The sequence below is a fragment of the Gymnoscopelus braueri genome (genome assembly GCF_963280865.1).
Source record: "Gymnoscopelus braueri genome assembly, chromosome: 16".
Lineage (NCBI taxonomy): Eukaryota > Metazoa > Chordata > Actinopteri > Myctophiformes > Myctophidae > Gymnoscopelus > Gymnoscopelus braueri.
In genome coordinates, this window is record NC_137616.1 from 36,912,347 (window position 1) to 36,932,904 (window position 20,558).

Below are 20,558 nucleotides of genomic sequence, written 5' to 3' on the forward strand. Positions count from 1 at the left end.
TTTAGTATTCGACAGTGAAAGAAGGTAGTCGACGAACATTTTTCGTCATAGTTTTAGTCAACGAAATCAACACCTGCCAGAATTTAATAAATAAAGTGATCAAGCGGAAGTATACTGTATTCTATTGGAATAGCCAGGACGGACGGATGGACGGATGGACGGACGGACGGACGGACGGAAAGACAGACAGACAGACAGACAGACAGACAGACAGACAGACAGACAGACAGACAGACAGACAGACAGATACACCTAGTATCCCAAGGGACATTCAGTTGTCATCGTGTATAGCATATAGAGCAGGGTTCTTCAACAGGAGGCACCACTATGGGGTGCTGCTCAGGGTTTAAGCAGTTAAAAAGGAAAACTGTGGAATAAAAATCTCTCAACATCAAAAAAACATTGATGAGTTGCATGGAGGAAGAAAAAGTTGAATATGCAACACAATTTTAAACAACATACGTGGGGGTCCCTGCTTCGTCTCTTAATTCTCAGGGGTCCATGGCATGAAAAACATTGAAGACCCCTGGCATAGTGTGCTAGTGTATGAGATAGCCATATATGTTGTTGTGTCTTATACAGTGGTGTAAAGTAACTAAGTAAATTTACTTTTACTTTACTGGAGTATTTCCAATTGTCTATACTTTTACTTCTACTCCACTACATCTCAGAGACAAATATTGTACTTTTGCTCTGTTTTATACCGAGGCTATTTGAAAATAGCCGATCTACAAGCTCACAACGCGTCGCATCGCGACGCATTGTGAACTTGTAGATCTGCTATTTTCAAACATTTTAGTACTTTTACTTTTGGTACTTTAAGTACATTTTGATACCAATAGTTTTGCACTTTTACTCAAGTAAATTTTGAATTCCGGACATTTACTTGTAACAGAGTACTTCTACATTGCAGTATTGATACTTTTACTTAAGTAAAACAACACACCACTGGCAATGGCAGCGCCTCATGCATCCCCTCACTGTATTTTACACTTGAAATCCACCTTTGGGAAAACACACCCCACAATCAGAACCCCGTAATCAATTCGGTCACAGAGCCTTCGGCTGTGCTGCGATCTCATTTAGTGGAACACAAGCAAATGGCCTCCGTCAAAGTGAAACGAACGTGAAACGCTTGCTTTATGTTTATTGCCTGTTGTTGCCGACGTCAAGGCAAATGAAAGATGTGAGAAATCTCTCCTTCATCTTGCTGCACGAGTGATTGAAAATGTTGTCAGGTGTGCGTGTGTGTGTGTGTGTGTGTGTGTGTGTGTGTGTGTGTGTGTGTGTGCGTGTGCGTGTGTGCGTGCGTGTGTTTACATGTTTGTGTGTAGAGTGGCACGTGAAGGTCACATTTCATCTGCAAGGATGTTTCAATCGCCCTCTAAAGTTTCCTAAAGCGCACAACCTTTAAAAGCTCCTATACAAACACATCTCGGCAAACCGGGACGTAGGCCTACTTTAACTTGATCGTAACCTCCGCATTAACTTTGTAGACATAAATCAAGGTGCAGAATGCGACACGCAGCATCACGCATTCCTTCAAAACTATCAGATCAGAAGCCAAAGTTTGGCGAGTTAAAGAAAACTCCCAACAAACCATTCTGGTTTGCGTTAAATACACCCGCCATTAACGCTACACACCTTTTCTGGGGTTGCAACAGCTCTCTCTCTCTTTCAAGCGCACATACTTGCTAAGGCCTCATTTATACTTCGCCGTATGGCGGTGCTGCTCGCAAAAAATAGCCGATCCACAAGCTGGCGACGTGTCGCGCCGTGGCGTGTCGCGAGCTTGTACATCTGCTGTTTTATCGGCGAGCGACACTGTCGTACGACATGGTATAAATTAAGCATAAGTGTTTTCCTCCCCCCCCCCCCTGCCTGTAAACAGCTGCTTGTGCTTAAGCGGTAAAATGTAAATCTTGACGCTGGCTGTTTATGTAACCCAAGCTTCTAATCATGCAGACGTATAATTGAGTGACGCGTGGTGTCTTTATGAGTGGAGCTTGCATTCAAAGGGCAGATCCCTGTATTTATGTCTCTCTCTCTCTCCCTCTCTCTCTCTAAAATGGAAGTGGCTGCCTCTCATCTCTACTACTCTGCTAAATGGAGCATGTGTTTATACTGGGTCCTATTGTAGAGTTGTTGAGCGTGTAGGTCCATGCGGAGCTAAGAGCTAAATGTTTCGTACCTGTAAACTGAGGTTTTACGGGCCCCTTGGTGTTATCACAGTAAAAAATGCGTACAAAGGAACATTCAAAAGGCGCTCCACGGGTATCAAAGGGTTGCTCGCATCATTCAACATGAGTAAGACCACGCAATAAGGACGGTACTAGGGTTTGACTTTGAAAGAATTACCGGGCCTTGTAAAAGTTAAAGTGATGCGTGCAATTTTCTAGTATGAAATTAAAGCTTTACTTTATTGGATTTACTTTATTGTTATTAAAAGACGTTCTTATGCACAATTAATCCTGTTGATCATGAACAAGATATCCAGATATAGCGAGACTACTCTGTAGTGCTCTCAGAGTTAAATTAACACTCAGGATTCCCTAGACTGGTGAGGGGAGTGTAGCGCCCAGGACCACTTAGAAAATTGGCACCAGTTGAAAAATAAGGGTTACAAAATCGCGGGATAAACAATTTAAGATAAAAAAAAACACTCAGGATTTTGAGGAGCAGATTCTCCAGGTGCAGATTCGCAAACAAACAAACAAAAACAAAAAAGTGCTAAATTATCAACATTTATTTACTTTAAAAACCCAAATCTGCAATATTTGAAAATGTGCAGGCAAGGTTTTGAATCCCCCTCTTCTGATCTCTGAGTGGCCATATAATCTGGAGGTGGACTTGTTGCTCAAATTAGTGGGTAGTAGGACCGTGCCACATGTTCAGTATCCATAAATATTGACTCTGGCTTTTTAGCGGGCCGTCTTTGACCTTGGTGGGTTTCCATTTTGGGACCAACCTATATGAAATGTGTCCCGTTTTCCCCACAATCCCTTTCATGCGCCATGTGCGCACGCTCTGCTCAGCCCGGCAGTCGTGCTTCTCCTGTCAAACACATGTCAACTGATAAAGTTTACTGGTTTTTGCTAACTTAACCCATTGATACCTGGAACGCATCTGTGTCACTTTAGATTTCTTTAGGCTATTCAAAAACAGCAGATATACAAGCTCATAGCGCGGCACCGAGTGCCGCGCTACGAGCTTGTATATCTGCTATTTTTGAAAAATCTCGAAAATATTTTTTTTCAAAAAACTGTTAGGATTTAGAAGACATTTCTAGAATCTTCTCAGGTCTCAATGGGTTAAATAGCAAACGCACGGTTCGACCCCATCGAAGTGGAGCTTCAATTCAACTGTTGAACTGGAGCTGATTTGCAGCAAGGAGAAAAAAAAGAAAAGAAAAATGTTACAATTCTACAACAACATCTCCAAAGCTTATCTCCTCCTTGTAGGCATGTTAGCGTGAGTTAAGGCTACATCTGTCTCCGCGGCGGAGGAATGCAGGCCCAGCGTCCGGCCAAGTTGCTGTTAACAGCAGGTGAAAGGCTAATGGCTAGATCTGCAGTGTCATCTCAGGGTTTTTGTCTAACCCCCCCCCCCTCCACTCCTGGAATGTACGTGATGACAAGAAGAGACCGCACAGTCCACATGGACACACAGACTGTCGCACGCACACACTCGTGCATGCGCGCAAATATAGGCACAGGCACGCACACCAACACAGGGACATACTGTGTATACATGCAGAAGCGTATACACAGAAAACATACGTAGACAAAGCCACAAAGACAAGCATGTGCAAGATTCCTGGAGCAACAGTGTAAATGGTGACAAAGAACAATGTTCTCCTCCCCCGCCCGCGTCCACCCAAAACAACAAAACTCATTCTATATAGCCTCAAATATTCAACCCCCACGAAGAGATTTATTATAGCTTTTTATTAAGTATTATGTACTCCACATTGTTCTCTGCTCGCAAGGGGCTTTCCATACAAGTAACAGATACAGCAATGAGTCGATGTACGGAAACGATGTTGATGCGGATGACAGAGGTCATTGTGCCGTCGTCTCCTTGTCGTTCTACCTTTCAGGTAAAACCGTCCTCGAGGGCAAACAAAGCGTAGGATGTGTGCGTTAGGTGGGATACACAAAGAGAAGAGGATAAGGCTCTGAAACCAATGAAGCCTTTCACATCAAATGTCAGGAGTACGGGGCGGCGGTGGCTCAGGAGGTAGATGCTCCCGGTTCGATTCCCGTGTTCTCCTGGCTTCGTGTCGAAGTGCCCTTACGCAAGACACTGAACCTGTAACCAGTGTTGCCAGATTCTGTGAGAGAAACAAGCAACCAGGTCTAGGAAAACCAGCCCAAAAGAAACGACTATGGGCCACACATGAGCACTTTAACATATCCATCAGCTATTTGAAAATAGCCGATCTACAAGTTTGTAGATCGGCTATTTTCAAATAAAAATATTGCGGGGAATTATAATAACCAGATCTGGCAACCCTGCCTGTAACTAACCCCAATGTGCAGATTGGTGCCTTGCATGGTTGACTCTGATGTTGGTGTGTGTACCGTATGTGACTATGTGTGAATATAATGCACTTTGTGAAGCGCTTTGGATAAAAGGTGCTGAAGAAATGCAGACCATTTAGGGGTGATGTGAGCCCCAGGTCAGGCTCTGTGTGACGACCCTGGACGTTGCTCCTCTGACCTGCAGCTAGACCCCCTCCTCCTCCCCAACACACACATAAACACACACATAAACACACACACACACACACACACACACACACACACACACACACACACACACACACACACACACACACACCGTTGTCTTTGGCTGTTCAGTTCAGACAGGCAGAATGATTTCAAATGACAAGGGACAGATCCAAAAGGTATAGAATGAGGAAGACATAGAATGAGGAGGAAAGACACAGAAGGAGAAAAAGAGGGAAAGAGAGACAGAGAATGAGAAGGCATGGAGACAGAGAGATGGAGAGAGGGAGCGATGGAGAGACAGAAAGGGAGGAAGGGGTAAAACATGGTCATTCATCACAGAGATATGTTCAACGGGCTGAGAAAGATATTTTTATTCCTGCTCTGATCTGATGATGGCCAAACATTGTGATAAAGATATGTCTTTTTTTTTTTTTACGGAGCGAGCGTTACACCTATATTTTGAGTTTTTCCATTCTCCCAGGGTTCCGAAAGCACAGAGCTGGGACACAACAAGGAGCACAAGTTACCATCTCTTCCTATTGAAAGGGCCAATGCCGACCGCAACAGATCGTGAAGGGCTTTGGAGTGGCGGAATAACGGTAGTTTAACGGCTAAACTACCATTGCATGGATAAAAGGAAGCTCTTTGCTGTTACAATGACAGTGTTCACTGGTTGAACACTATTTTTCTACAACTTGAATCTGCCATTATTAACCCATTAAGACCTGTGTCACTTTTTGATTTGAGCTAAAAAAGCATTATTTTACACTTTGGCTATTCAAAAATAGCAGATCTACAAGCTCATAGTGCGGCACAGAGTGCCGCGCTACGAGCTTGTAGTTCTGCTATTTTTGAAAAATCATGAAAATGTGTGCAAATCTTTGAATATATATGGTTTTAAAGCGATCATTTTTAACTCTATTCTTTGCTTCTGGGGGGTCCCTGGAACAAAATATTTTGAGATGGGGGTCCGCGGCCAAAATACATATAATTTTGGGGTCCTTGACATGAAAAATATTGAGCACCACTGATAAAAAAAAACATACGTTTTTCAGAATACGGTTGAGATTTAGGAGACATTTGTAGAATCGGCTTCAGGTCTTAATGGGTTAACATAACATTCTAGATCTATTTGAAATCACTGAAGTTATACATGCCAACTGAACGGAAACAATGACTTTGTGCAGAGATGCTTTTTGGCGCTTTTGGTTTCTTGTCGATTCTGGCTGAGGCTGACGGAGTCACCGTTTAACCTCTGGAGAGAGGTTGTTCATTTGTGTTTCAGATAGGGTATCTCTATACCTTGCTAACCACCAGGGATTTGCTATGCAATGTCCTTTCAATCAGTGTATAATTGGATCAGCTCGTGGCGATTAGATAAGCACGATGTCTCTGGCTCAACACAATGATGATAGGCACAGAGAGACTCCCTGAGCTGAGCGACCTCCCCGCCTCATCCGACACTGGGCATCACTGATCAAGACATCCAACATATATTATTCCCTGTTGGGCCTCACACACACACACACACACACACGCACACAGACTCACAGATTCACAGACACAGTCACACATATTCCCTATTTTTCTTACTCTCTCTCTCGCACGCACGCACGCACACACACACACACACACACACACACACGCACAGAGAGAGAGAGAGAAATTGAGAGAGAGAGAGAAATTGAGAGAGAGAGAGAGAGAGAGAGAGAGAGAGAGAGAGAGAGAGAGAGAGAGAGAGAGAGAGAAAGAATCAGATAAAGCTCTCTCTTTCTCTTTCTAATCCTCTCACTCGGGTAATTAAAGATACTCACAGCTTAGTGTGTGAGGCCTTATCCCCCCGATCTAAAACATCTGAATGCCGAGCGGCTTTTACCTGGGCTTGGGTTTAGAGCACTAGGTTCACCAAGTGGTGTTTTGGCAACAGTAGAGACCCAGCTATCACTGCTAGCAGATTAACACTCCGATGGAGCAGATGTATGCGGTATGAATCAATTAGCATATCATTACATCACACCTTTTCTTAATGGGGTGGATGGATGAATGAAACGTAATACAGCATGAAGGAGGAATCTGAGACGGGCAGTTAATGTTTATCATTTGTAAAGGTTACAAACATGATACGGCAGTTTTTTCCCCCGCTTTTTTTTATGGTGGAGCGATAGGGGAACCATGAGGCATCTCTCTTCAGAACCTTAATGTCCACAGGACCACATCTTCCAAAGTCAAGGACAGAGGAAGACAAATCGCAAATGTGCACAAAGGTGGTACTCACGGGCCCTCTGTGTTTTAATTGCTGAGTGGATGATCCAGGATTATCCCTCATAAAAATGTTATTGTCCTGCAAAACAGACAAAGGTATCTTGTGATCTCCGTGGGATTTAATCTATCGCCATCTCTGCTGCAATGCTTTGGCCAAAACACAGCCCGCCTGCCCTACCATCAGCACCCTAATGGAAACCACTAGATGGAATCAATGGGGGCTTTTCTTATGGAGATGGACCAAACACTAACACTGTTGACTCAACCTTAATAACAATGGAGCAAAAGACTCTCTTCTTGCCCCCTCAGCCTTGTTGCACATGACAGTCAGTTCCTGCACCACAGTGCTAGCAGGTACTCTCCCAAAAAACGTGGGTGAGGTTTGGAATGTAAATGGCAATGAATAACATGCATTCAGAGGAAGAGGATGAACACAGACTATACATGTGGGGCTGAAGCAAACTTTTTTTCAGATATAATTTCACGGGGTTCCACCTAAACTGAGTGAAGTATTATGACCCTCTAGGGCAGTGGTTCTCAACCTGTGGGTCGGGAACCCCCAGGGGGGGTCCCCACATGATTTGCTGGGGGTCCCCAGATGACAGTGAAGTGACAATTTAAGGACTTTTAAGACCTTTTTAATATCTATAAAAAAGAAATAAAAAAAAAAGACCATTACTGCATCAAAAGTAATCAACAAACTATAGTAGAAAAACTGGTCAAACATTGGCCAAATGGTCAAATTATATAAGAAAGAGGTAAACATTTTTGAAAATAGCAGATCTACAAGCTCACAACACCTCGCTTTTGCGAGGCATTGTGAGCTTGTAGATCTGCTATTTTCAAAATATTTAACTGTGGAACCGAAAATTGAATGCCTCAATTGCTACATTCCAAGTGATTGTCAGGTATTTTGTAATGATATTTGAACTGTGGTGCCACTATATATGCCTATGAATTAAATACCAAGGCCCTCATTGGAAACAAGTCCGCAAGGACTTTTATGAACGGACCTGTTAGACAAAGTATTTTAAATGTAACTGTGCTGTTTTACATTTTTTGCCTAATAAAATATTCAATCAATCAATCAAAGGGTGGGGGTCCCCATGCAGTTCAAATATGATTCATTTGGGGGGTCATGGCCTGAAAAGGTTGAGAACACACTGATGTATAGGGTAAATCAATGGGCTTTCATTCATTGGCTCTGTGTCACTTGGCTCCCACTCAGACACACACATGCACAGCAGAGCGCAGGCGGTATTACTATAGAGGTGAGATGAGACAGCAATAATGTGCTCAAACACCTTCCTCTCCTCAGATCTATCGATAAACGAAAAGGCGGATGCAGCGGTTATAGGAAGTGCGCATAAATCATCTGTTCCGTCTCACATACACACAAAACACGCATGCGGTAATAACAAAGGCATCCACGCACGCGCACGCACGCACGCACTCACACACACATTCAATCGCATCATGTGTGTGCGCACAGACGTCTGCATATGGTCCATTGCAGGTCGGTGAAGTTCAACTGGGACATAGCTAGATTAAGTCCAAGTCCCTCTATATGTTTTGATTATTTGAATTACTAACGCCGCACATTAATTGTCAATTAGTCATAATCTAATGGTCACGGTGCATAGCGCAACATTAATCCAGCAATTAAAAATTAAACTGATCAACGATCCGCAGGGTAGCCTATACTAAGCAGCGTAAAATATGATGCGTTTTAGCTTTGTTTAGTTCAGTGGATAATGGAAATTAGTTTATGTAACACATCTCTGAAAGAAGAAAATGCAGAGAAAATGCGCCAGTATAGGCTATATGCGCAAAAGTGTGTCACGGACTGAGCTGGAGAAAAGAAAAGAAAAGAAAAAAAGAAATGCTTTTCTGACGCCTATTAGTAGGTTATGTTACCTATTATTATGTAATAAAACGCCCGAAATGCATAGCCTGTAGGCTACAGTGGCTTTAAGTGGTGGTTTACGACTTTACATAAAATAATTTGGGACTGGGAATATACCTTTTACAAACAACATTGTAATATCCTCAAGCCCGGCCCCTTACGGGTCCATTTGGTTCCAAAATTGGAAATACTCAAGTGAAGTAAAAAATGCCTCAAAATTGTACTTAAGTAGGCCTCCAGTATAGCTATTTGAGTAAATGTTCTTAGTCACTTTACACCACTGCCTAATAAGCTATATAAGAATATTATACAGTTAGAGGCATTGTTACAGTAATATCCTCAGTCCATTTGGTGCCATTCGTACACTCTCAAGAAGACTTGGGTGATTGACAGCCCTTGCCTTGGTGACATCACTGCAACGACAAAAAGCGTCGTCGGGGGAAGGAGAGAGAGAGAGAGAGAGAGAGGGAGAGAGAGAGAGAGAGAGAGAGAGAGAGAGAGAGAGGCACCAATCAATTGAACAACCACTGCACGCGGTGGCGCACGGAGGAGAGAGAGAGAGAGAGGCGACGCGCACCAAACAGCAACACTAGGAGCGACACACGATCAGAAGGAGATCGAAGGAGCGACACTTTTTCTTTAAACTTATTATTACCTCCTTAAAACTCACAGTCCAGCAAGAACTTTGGTCTGGGTCTCTCTTTTTGAAGATGTTCCACGGAGATGTACTTAGAGAAGAAGTACTCAGATCGTTACCTAGTAGTACTAGTAGCTATACGCCAGCGCGCTTCCTCATAACATCAGACTAAAGAGGTTTTTTTTTTCCTCCTCTTCTCCGTCTTCTCTCGTCCTCCTGACCAACAACACAAGACGCCTTGACTTTGCAGCTGCGGGGAGGATTATTATTATTATTATTATGTGCAGCAAGAGGCGATCATAGATCGGTGCGCAGACAGTGCAGTGGCATATGTTATGGGCTGTTTGATCCGGTCCGCGGACCAATAACGCGTGGATTAAACACGAATTAATGTGGAATTTATCGGAGCCCAAAGCTGGAACCCACGACCGGACACAGCGCTTCCTTATCAGGTACAAGAAACACAGAAAATATTACAGCGGCAGGGCAGCAGCTTGTTGACTTTTTTTGTTTTTGCTTCATGTTGTTTAAAGCTGTGGTTCTCAGACATTTTTTTATGTCAAGGACCCCCTCAAATTAATATGTATTTGTCTGCGGACCCCCCCCCCCCCCCCCCCGTCTGAAAATAAAATTATGTTATGCCAGGGGACACACATACAAGATTTGTGGTGTCAAGATGTTTTTTGTTTTTGTTTGTTCAAATAGCATATTGCTTACTTAACTGTTTCTCTTACTCCAAGATGGCTTTTTAGTATAAACTTTGAATGTTTATTAAAAGTGGGTGTATAAAATGTGTGACAGGCTTTAGTTGTCAAAGGAGAGATCTTCCACTGTATAGCTATACTTTCATATGAAGGCATAGCCCTTGGATCAAGACTATCACAGATGTATTTGATCGATTTTGACATTTTTATATCTACTACGATACGAAAGTAAAAGTCAGACTCGATAAAAATACATCTATGATAGTCTTGATCCAAGGCTAATATGCAGGCATATGTGCTTTAAAAAGTTGCGGATTTTCCATTCTGGACTTTAGAGGATAAAGGTTTAAATATACCGTTTTTTTAAAAAAAAGTACAGTTTCTACGACATCGTAGTTGTCTTTTTTCTTTCCTTTTTTTTTTGATGTATGTGTTTTTGATGTCTTGAATGTCGACTCAAAGCAGCAAAGCGGGGCTATACATCTGGCCCTGGTCCTGCACGTCAGATCTAACACCTGCAAGCCTCTCTTGAAGTAACTCTATCCTTTATGATTATAGTCATACATGACCGTCAAAGAGCCTCCGCAAACAGACGCTCGTAGCGCTCTGTCTGGCTCTCTCTCTCTCTCTCTCTCTCTCTCTCTCTCTCTCTGTTTATTCTAAACCCCCCCCTTTTTTTTTCATGCCAACATTCTTTCATGCGTTGTTGTGTGTGTGATCTTTCTGGGTTTTACGCGGACTAGTATTTTAAGCTTTCATATTGCCCTCACCACCAAACACATTTTCTTATCTCTCCCTAATTGGAGACTTTTTTTTTGTCTGCAGCAGCCTCCACCCCCCCCCCCCCCCCCCCCACACACACACACACACACCGCTCTCAGTTTCTTTGATTTCTTGTCTTTCCTGCCATCCCCCTTTTTCTTGTTTGACTCGTGTCTTTCATAACTTCCTCGCCTTGATGATATTTTCATGTTTTAGTTGGTCCTCTATAATGTTAAGATCAATCTCCTATTTCAGTGTAGATGCCTTATTATAGCCGGCGGGGGTGTTATTCCCTCAGCCCCCCCCCCCCCTCCTTTTTCTTTCTTTCTGTCTTTTCTTTTTTTTTGTTCTGTACTTCAAAGTGAGGTGTCTCCCTTTTAACCTGCTCTGCTTCAATAATTCCTATTGTATGGACGGATCACACACATCACACACACAGCTGGGGGAATGCCGATCGCAGTGAACCCCTCACTGTCAATATACCTCAGCAGCGGATGGATCAGTGTGTGGATCAGTGTGTATTGACAGTAGCTTCTGCTCTTCTTCTTTCTGCAGGGACTGACTGACCATGGTCACCGTGGTCCGATCTCTCATGGTACTGCTGCTCGCTCAGGTTAGTGTGTTGCCATGTATGCTTATTATAAGCGACTTTGGGCTTCTTTTTCTGTGAAGTTGCTTGAAAATATAGGGGGTGGTTTGTGGGTTTTTGGGCTTGACTCTAAAGTGTGGTTGCTTATTTGGCCTTGTTTCTACATTTGTTTTTGATTGATTGATTGATTGAATACTTTATTAGTCAGAAATGTTGTTTAGGCTAAAAGGATGACACAAAAAGGTCCTGGGGGACTTGTTTCCATTGTGGTCCTATATTTGATTATTGTTTAAACCAGTGGTTCTAAAATATTTTTATGTCGTGGACCCCCTAAATTTATATTTGTCCCTCATCTGAAAATGTTGTGTGCCAGAGAGCACCCTGCATATCAGAAATCTTCCAAATCTTCCAAATTTTATACAAAATAGGTTTAAAGTGCTCATGATGTGGCCTATAGTCGCTTCTTTTGGGCTTGTTGTTTTCATAGACCTAGTTGCTTACATTTCTCTCACACAATCTGGCAACACTGACTCAGGTGCTACTGGGAGGCGCTGCGGGACTCATCCCCGAGGTCGGCCGGAGGAAGTACAGCGATCAGTCCGCCGGGAACAACAACAAACAGACCCCGCCAGAGCAATCGGAGAGCTTCCTCAACGAGTTCGAGCTGCGGCTCCTCAACATGTTCGGACTGAAGCGCCGGCCGAGCCCGAGCAAACAGGCCGTGGTGCCGCAGTACATGGTGGACCTTTACCGCATGCACGGTACGGCGAATGTGGAGCATCACAGCGGAGGAGCCAAGAGGCCCAGGAACATCAACATGGGCAAACACGTAGAAAGAGCCGCCAGCAAGGCCAACACGATTAGAAGCTTTCACCACGAAGGTCAGTGTTGCCATGTCCTCTTATTATAAGCAACTTTGGGCTTTTTTTAAAATAGTTTTTTTGGAAAGATATTTTTTTGCCTTTTTCTGCCTTTATTGATAGTTGTAAGTGATGGACATGAAACTGGGAGAGAGTTTTTCTGTTAAGTTGCTTGTAAATATAGGTAGTTGTCGCAGGTTGTGTGTATTTATTTTGGGCTTGTTTCTAAAGTGTAGTTGCTTATTTTGGGCTTGTTTCCTAAGTGTTGTTGGTCAAACAAGGACCCCCCAAATGAATATGTATTTGTCTACAGACACCCCATCTGAAAACAACATGATGTTATGCCAGGGACCCACATACAAGATTTGTGGTGTTCAAATGTAAAACTTTTTTTTTGGAAAATCAGCAGATCTACAGATGCGACGCGCTGTGAGCTTGTATATCGGTATATAGGTTTGTTGTATATAGGGCTTGTGTAGCCTAGTCGCTTCTTTTGGGCTTGTTTTCATAGACATGTATGCTTGTTTCTCTCGCAATACCTGGCAACACTGACGAAGGTACGTATTAGTGACATACTTTACCTGTCAGGTGAGGGAGAGCTGCTCTGCTGCTCTGCTCAGACAACACAAACCCTATATTTAAACATGACTCAGTGCGCGAGGCTGAACTTCTGAGTCTTTACTGTTTTATGGAAGGTTTAGTCATCGATAGGTGACACGCGTCCGCGCTATTACACCTTCCTAAATAAGAAAATAATCACTTTAAGTTTAAACGTCTGTGACCACTATTTCCAGACAGGGCAAACGGCGCGCAATTAAAATTTCTGCCTAATCCCTGAACTATGTTGTGATGCAACCGTTAACCCTTTAAGGCCTGAGGCCGATTCTACATAATGTCTTCTAAATCCTAGAATGTTGCTCTTGGTTCTTAAACTTTTTTCATGTCAAGGACCCCCAAAATGATATGTATTTGGCGGCGGACCCCCATCTCAAAATATTTTGTTCCAGGAACCCCCAGAAGCAAAGATTTGAGTTAAATATTCTCTTAAAAATATATATATATATATATTCACGATTTAAAAAAAATAGCAGATCTACAAACTCACAGTGCGGCACTACAAGCTTGTAGATCAGCTATTTTTGAATAGCCAAAGAAATCTAAAAATGACTTAGATGCTTTCCCGGTCTTAAAGGGTTAACCGAGCATTCCTCTGGCGCTGCTGCAACAGGCATTAAAAAACATCAAGGGTGGTGGGATCCCTGGGGTAATTTGTTTCTTAATAATTGATGATGTTTGCGTGGGCTCCGAAAACAGTTTTTCCAGACACGCACCACGGGAACGGGGATAAAGGGCGGTGTGCCCTGTGTGTGTGCGCAGGTGATAGTCATCACCCTGTTACTTCAATAACACACGACATGACATTACACTAACACGCATTATGACAGAGCCCTTGGTGTCAGACTGAATTCTGAGTCATTTTCTACACAGGACTGAAATTAGTCCTTGGGAAACGGGAGAGAGGGGGGGGGGGTGCCTTATTCTTTCCAAATCGCCCTCTCTCTCTCTCTCTGCGCGCTGTGCGCCATTACGCACGTTCCAATAATATAACGCCATAATTGCACACTTAGTTAATACCTTGGATATGGACTGATTTTTGCGTTTCATTTCAGTCCCATTTTTTCCCCAGTGCTCAGGAACATATGCTGTTCAGATGATTAAGGCTCATAAGAGTACAAAAGTTTGTAGCCCCTGGCTAAAGTGCATTAGTTCACAAGCCACATGTGCTTGTTCAAGGTATTGATGCAAAGGTGTTTACTTTTAACCCTGACTGGATTTGTATACACTAGTATTAGCCAACAAGCAACATCAGAATGTCCTTGGAATGATGCTATGCTTATTTGCTTAATTCATCTGGTAAGCAGTCAAGTGGCACACTTGATTGTAATGGAATAGTTTAAATCTCTTGCCATGTATGAAGAAAAAAAAGGAGTCTCTTTAATGGTGAGCAGCACATAACCTTAAAAGTGACCTTTGGTCCATTTCTCAAATCCTTAATCTCCTATGGTCCATGTTCATGACTTTATAATATACAAGCTACAGAGTCCATAGGGGTTTTTTACACAAACGTCCTCATACAGAGTCCTAAGTGTTTGAGTGGGGAAGTTTCCACCAGGGGTGAGTCAGAGGGGTGGTTGAGTGGTTGCTTGGGTGTTCTCCAGAAGCCTCGTGTGGATGACACCCAGTGGCTAAACTGACACATTACAAACAATCCTTGGCCAAGGGAGCATGAGTCTGAGTGACTGCTCCCCAGCCCACTAACTGTAAGCCTCCACGCCGGGGCCGACGCACACCGTGACACCACCGTCCATTAGGGCTGCAGCGAGGTTGTGTTTACCTACTCTCCCCTAGGCGTTTCATCCCATGTTGAACAGCATTGCACGGCTGTTAAGTCGTCCCCCCGACGTCAGGAGACATGGAATTGATGACGGCCTCGTGTAATAAGCATGTATCTACAGATGTAAGGCCAGCACATCAAAGCTAGGCACAGCCTCGATCCTTCACGGCGTCTCCTCGCCGATATTAATTTCACTGGCATAATTAGTTTCGGCTCTATCGGTTTTCAAAAATAACCTTTTTCCATGCCAACCAGAACATTTACACTCTTCCTCAGGAACCGGCACGGGGTGATGAATGACCGAACATTAGCCGTTATCTTTTGTTTTGGCACGCAGCGCGAAAAGAAATTAGGAATGTTGATACACTCATATCTGTGGTTCACAAGTTTTTTGACAAGCCGCGACATGTTCACACTGCAGTTCCCTCAGAGAGAGAGAGAGAGAGAGGGATAGAGAGAGAGAGCGGGGGAATGAAAAAGAGACAGAGAAAGAGATAGATCGAGAGAACTCTGGATAGAAGTGAAGAATGAAAGGGTATGGGAAGGAGAAAAGAAAAGAGGATTTGGGATTGAGAAAAAAGTTGGGAGAAGGGGATTTGGGGGGCTGAGGAAGGATAGAAAGAGAAGGATTGGTGACGGAGGAGAGAGAAAGAGAGAGCAGGGGTTTTCCCACATCAAATGAGGAGTGATAGGGCTAATTGAAGTCTTTGTGCCTCTTGAGGGAGGTTCTAGGATGAGAAGGTGGAATTTCCTAAATGCCTCCTTTGAAAAAAGAACGAGAAAAAAAGAAGAAGGCCCGAGTTCAAAGTTTGTGTTTATTTCACCACACCAAACACATTTAAAAAAAAATATATATATATATATACGTCTGCATATATCATCTCTGATCTACATAAAGTAGAAGTTCAAAGACAGGCTGCACAGAGAGAAAATTGCATTTTAGTTTTTACTGCCATCTCTCTCATTTGTTGCACACTGTGAGGGCAAAACACCGCTGGCTGAAATTGTACGTTGTTGTCAGTGTAATTTAAAATACGATTCTCGTATGACAGTTCAGTTGCGATAGCTGAATTACCTGAATATTCACTGCTATCTTCTTCAGCTACAAAAATAACTGAGTGTGTGAGCCAGTTCCTAAATAGGTGGTTGATAGACTTTGAAAAAAAAGAGGCTGGCAATAGCTGGGGCAGTCAGTGACATTTTCTGGTAGTATGGGGATAGTGTATATGATTTTTTTTGGGGATATTTTTCCAAGCGCAGAACTGTTAGCACTCCCTAAAAATAAAACTCATTTGGCTGTAGAAGGACAAACACGCATGCTATAAATACCCAAAGGCAGTCTCCCATTCATTGACAATGGATTAGTGCCAGGTTTCATATCTTAATGGCTCCTGGCTTCAGGGGGAGAGCCGTTCACGCTCTACTATGAAAAGTATCTGAAATATATGAATTATATATTAGTGGCATTCTCCTGTCATGCAATTGTTTTTGAAGCCGGCCAGTTCTACAAAGGTTAATTCACCGGTTGGCATTTGGAGACATTAACATTTTAGCGTTCATCTTGATAAATGTCCACATCCACTTCCCTATTGCACTCTTGTCAAAACAAAGCTTTGAAGATCCCTAGATGGGGCAACCGTTTTTTTCCACCAACCGTGGTAATTGCATGTAGTAGGCCAAATCTTAAAGGGCAATTATCCCCCGTGTGGCATTTGGCTAAATGTGCATAATTGAAGATGCAATCGCAGTTCTTCTGCCTTGAGCTTATCAATACAAGGGAGCACGCAGCTTTGATCTTATGACATTTAGCTTGGTCAAATTTATGAGCACGGAGGTAATGACGCCATGAGATCACCGTGAGCATTTGCCTGCTTTTACACTGAGTAATGCATGCATGGTGTGGGTGCCTGTGTGACGCCTGTGTGACAATGACCCACACGCCCGCTCGTTGCAACCACGTGGCAGCCTGGCTCTGTGCGACGGGGAAGAAGAAAGCTTACGCTCTGTGTGTGTGTGCGTGTGTGTGTGTGTGTGTGTGTGTGTGTGTGTGTGTGTGTGTGTGTGTGTGTGAGTGTGTGAGAGAGAGAGAGATCAAGCAAGGGAAACCATGTTAGAACCCGCGTTCAGCCAATATCTCTCCGCTTTTATAAAGTCCATGAAGTCAACTAATCCTTAGTAATTTTTTTCTGGTACAATGCCTAAACTCAATTGCTCCAGACAGTGAATGTTGCTCACACTGCGACTGTCTCTGTGCTATCCCCTGCAGAGTCCATGGAGGCCCTGGCCAGCCTGAAGGGCAGAACCACCCAGCAGTTCTACTTCAACCTCACTTCCATCCCCGGAGAGGAGCTCATCACCTCCGCAGAGCTTCGCATCTTCAGGGACCAGGTCATGGCGGCCGTGGCCTCCGGCAACGACTCAAGTAACGGCAGCCCTGCTGCCGCCGCCGCCGCCGCCAGTGGAGGCGGCTTTCATCGAATCAACGTCTACGAGGTGTTCGGTGCGCCCGCCACGGCCGGCGGAGAGCCGCTGACGCGCCTGCTGGACACTCGGCTAGTGCAGGACTCTTTGAGCCGCTGGGAGAGCTTCGACGTCAGCCCCGCCGTGTCTCAATGGACCTCCGTGGGGCGCCACAACCACGGCTTCATGGTGGAGGTGCTTCATCCCGAGGACGGGGATCGGGAGGGGGAGCACACCCGAAGGCAAAGCAGGCACGTTCGGGTGAGCCGGTCCCTGCACGGGGACCAGGACTCGTGGCCTCAGGCTCGTCCCCTGCTGGTGACCTATGGCCACGATGGCCGTGGGGATGCCGTGCTCCACACACGGGAGAAGCGCCAGGCCGCTGCCCGCAAGCAGCGGCGGAAGCACCAGCACCAGCACAAGGCCAGCTGCCGGAGGCACGCCCTGTACGTGGACTTCAGCGACGTCGGGTGGAACGAGTGGATCGTGGCGCCCCCCGGGTACCACGCCTTCTACTGCCACGGGGAGTGCCCCTTCCCCCTGGCAGACCACCTCAACTCCACCAACCACGCCATCGTGCAGACGCTGGTCAACTCGGTCAACTCCAACATCCCGCGGGCCTGCTGCGTGCCCACGGAGCTCAGCCCCATCTCTCTGCTCTACCTGGACGAATACGAGAAGGTCATCCTTAAAAACTACCAGGACATGGTGGTGGAGGGCTGTGGCTGCCGGTGAGAGGTTTGATGGAGATGGGACGGACGGATGGACGGACAGACAGACAGACAGACAGACAAAGCGAGGGAGGGATGGGAGGGATGGAAAGACTTATAAGAGAAAGAGACATGTGAGAGGTTAATATGGACACCCGGTTTCCCAATGAAGACGTTTATTTATATGGAAGAGAGACACAAAACAGAGCTATTGTGGAAGAAGAAGAAGAAGAAAACTATATATGAATATATTTATGTCTACGTAATGTTGGGAAAAAAATAAATATTTTAATCAGAGGAATATTCCTTTACTGGTTTTGAAAATGTATTTCTGATGTACATTTCCAAATGGGTGCAATACCACATGAAGTATAATGCTCAGATTTTTATTTTGTATTTATTTCTATTATAACCACTTTATTTGTAAATAAATAATGTGTATTTATCGTGAGAAAACACGTGGTCGCTCCAGTCTTCCCAGATTGCATACAGTGAACACCAGCGCTTGTTGACTCAGCCTCGTCAGAGGGATGTGTGGCTAAACTCTAAACACGAATAACATGAGTCTCCAAACTCTCTCACATAAATTAGCCCGAAAAGAAATAACACACAACTTGCAAGCTTGCGCTCCACGGCGCTGATTGCAAACCAAGCATGGACTCCCTACAGTAAACGTAACTGGAGACCAACAACAATAGATGTTTATAGAGGAAAATGATGGGGGCTCGCTAGGTCAAGGGTGCCAGTGGTGTAATGGACTGCTGTATGGTGTAGGGTCACGGGAGGGGAGTGACAGGCCCACAGATGTTATAACCTCCCCGGGGAGGATTAGAAAAACACCACGACATGTTTTCCCGCATCGCATGTCATTGCAAAGCTCCCTGGGAAGGCTGTTCTCTAAGCTAAACCCCTGGGATTTTAGTCTTTTCTTGATGGATATGAAGTGTGTGTTCTGTGGGGGGGTTAACCTGTAAGCTGTCGCAAGTCTTTCAAAGAAGGTCCGAGGCTTATTTATAGAGTGATCTGAGACATGACAGGTTGCAACCTCTGCGGCCTCTCAACCAGGGAAGAACTCTACAGTACCTACCGCCACTTTAATTAATAATAAAGACAAACAAACACGCACCTGTGCCACACACGCTCAGACAGATTCTGAACCTGGGCATGAGAGTTTGGCTGCCTTCCCTTGCTTCCTTAGCTGATGGCTCTGATGTGTGCTTTCTGGCACAGGATGGGAAAAAAAACACCCTCGCTTGGCCATGGGAGACGTTTGAGAAAACTTGCGAGTAGCAGCAGCGGCAGATAATGAACTGCAACACAAACAATACCACACACTGACACCAAGAACAGATTAGGAGTCATGTTTTATTCACTGAGACAGTGGTTCTGGCTGGCTGGCAAAAACAAAACGTATCGTGTGTCTGCTGCAAGTCAGTCCAGGCCTGAACGCCCCAAGTTAATATCTTAATACTGTGATGTTCACTGTGAAAACAATGCAACCTCTAAACCAAACTGAATTGCTCCAAAGAGGAAGAGAGAGAGAGAGAGATGAAAAGTCTGATTTATACTTCGTTGTATAACGGTGACACTCGCTGAAAATAGCCGATCTACACACTTACGCGTCGCGTCTGCAACGCAGTGTGAGCTTGTAGATCGGCTATTTGCGATGCGCGACGCAGCCGTACGACGGAGCATAAATCAGGCATTACACCGCAGCCACAATGGCGGATCAGAATCAGATAATGAGAGGAAGGGAAGAGAGACAGAGAAGGGAGAGTTTTGTGGAGTTTGACTGACTGCATTTTCTGCTGTGTTTGCATTAGAAAAAGGGCTTGGAGGGAACACAGGGCAGCTCAAAATGCTCTAAATAGAATGTGTTTTTTTTATGCGAGCGCACATCGGGAACCGTGGAATGTTGGTTTTCAATCTCAGACACATGCGTACGCTCGCATGGAAAACCAACGTGGTTGTTTTTTCAATCATCTATTCAAGGGTTTCCTGGTGGGCTTCGCTCTTCCAAAAAAACAAATGTGCGTCGAACAAAGATACGCTTGTTACTCATATTCAGAACTGTAAATCAAAACATTTTAAAAGAAGGGGCCGTGAGGCTTTATCCATGGGCAGTAAAATATAAAAAAAGCGCAGAGACGTCAAATTCTTTTATGTCACGCAGATCACTCCCCCGTCCACCTTTGTGCACTGTGCGGTGTTTTTCCTCGCAGAGAGGGGTTCACGTTGTGTCTGTTGACACAGACGCTGTTGGGCAACAGCAGATGTCAAAATACCCATTCTTATCCTCTGGTGGCGTATAGCGCCCATCCGCTGCGGATGATGCAACCAGCCAGTCATTTTTGTACCCGTTCGACCCCTCCCAGCCCTAGCCTCCCTTCCCCTCCACCCCTCCTCCTCCTCCTCCTCTTCCACCTCCTCCTCCTCCGCCTCCTCCTCCCCACCACATTTCAGTTTCAATCTTCTGCATGTGTTATTTTATTTGACCTTGTATCCGCTCCCCCCCCAGTCCGCCCACCCCCCACCCACCA

The 20,558-nt window shown here is 44.6% G+C and overlaps 1 protein-coding gene across 1 annotated transcript; it reads left to right on the plus strand.

Moving 5' to 3' along the window:
* Positions 1 to 9,431: 9,431 nt before the first annotated feature.
* On the plus strand, positions 9,432 to 18,468 carry bmp2b (bone morphogenetic protein 2b). The gene is made up of 4 exons (XM_080453069.1): positions 9,432 to 9,990; positions 11,560 to 11,617; positions 12,129 to 12,474; positions 17,115 to 18,468. The coding sequence occupies exons 2-4, from the start codon at positions 11,573 to 11,575 to the stop codon at positions 18,041 to 18,043; spliced, it is 1,320 nt and encodes a 439-aa protein (XP_080309195.1). The 5' UTR covers positions 9,432 to 9,990; positions 11,560 to 11,572; the 3' UTR covers positions 18,044 to 18,468.
* Positions 18,469 to 20,558: the final 2,090 nt, after the last annotated feature.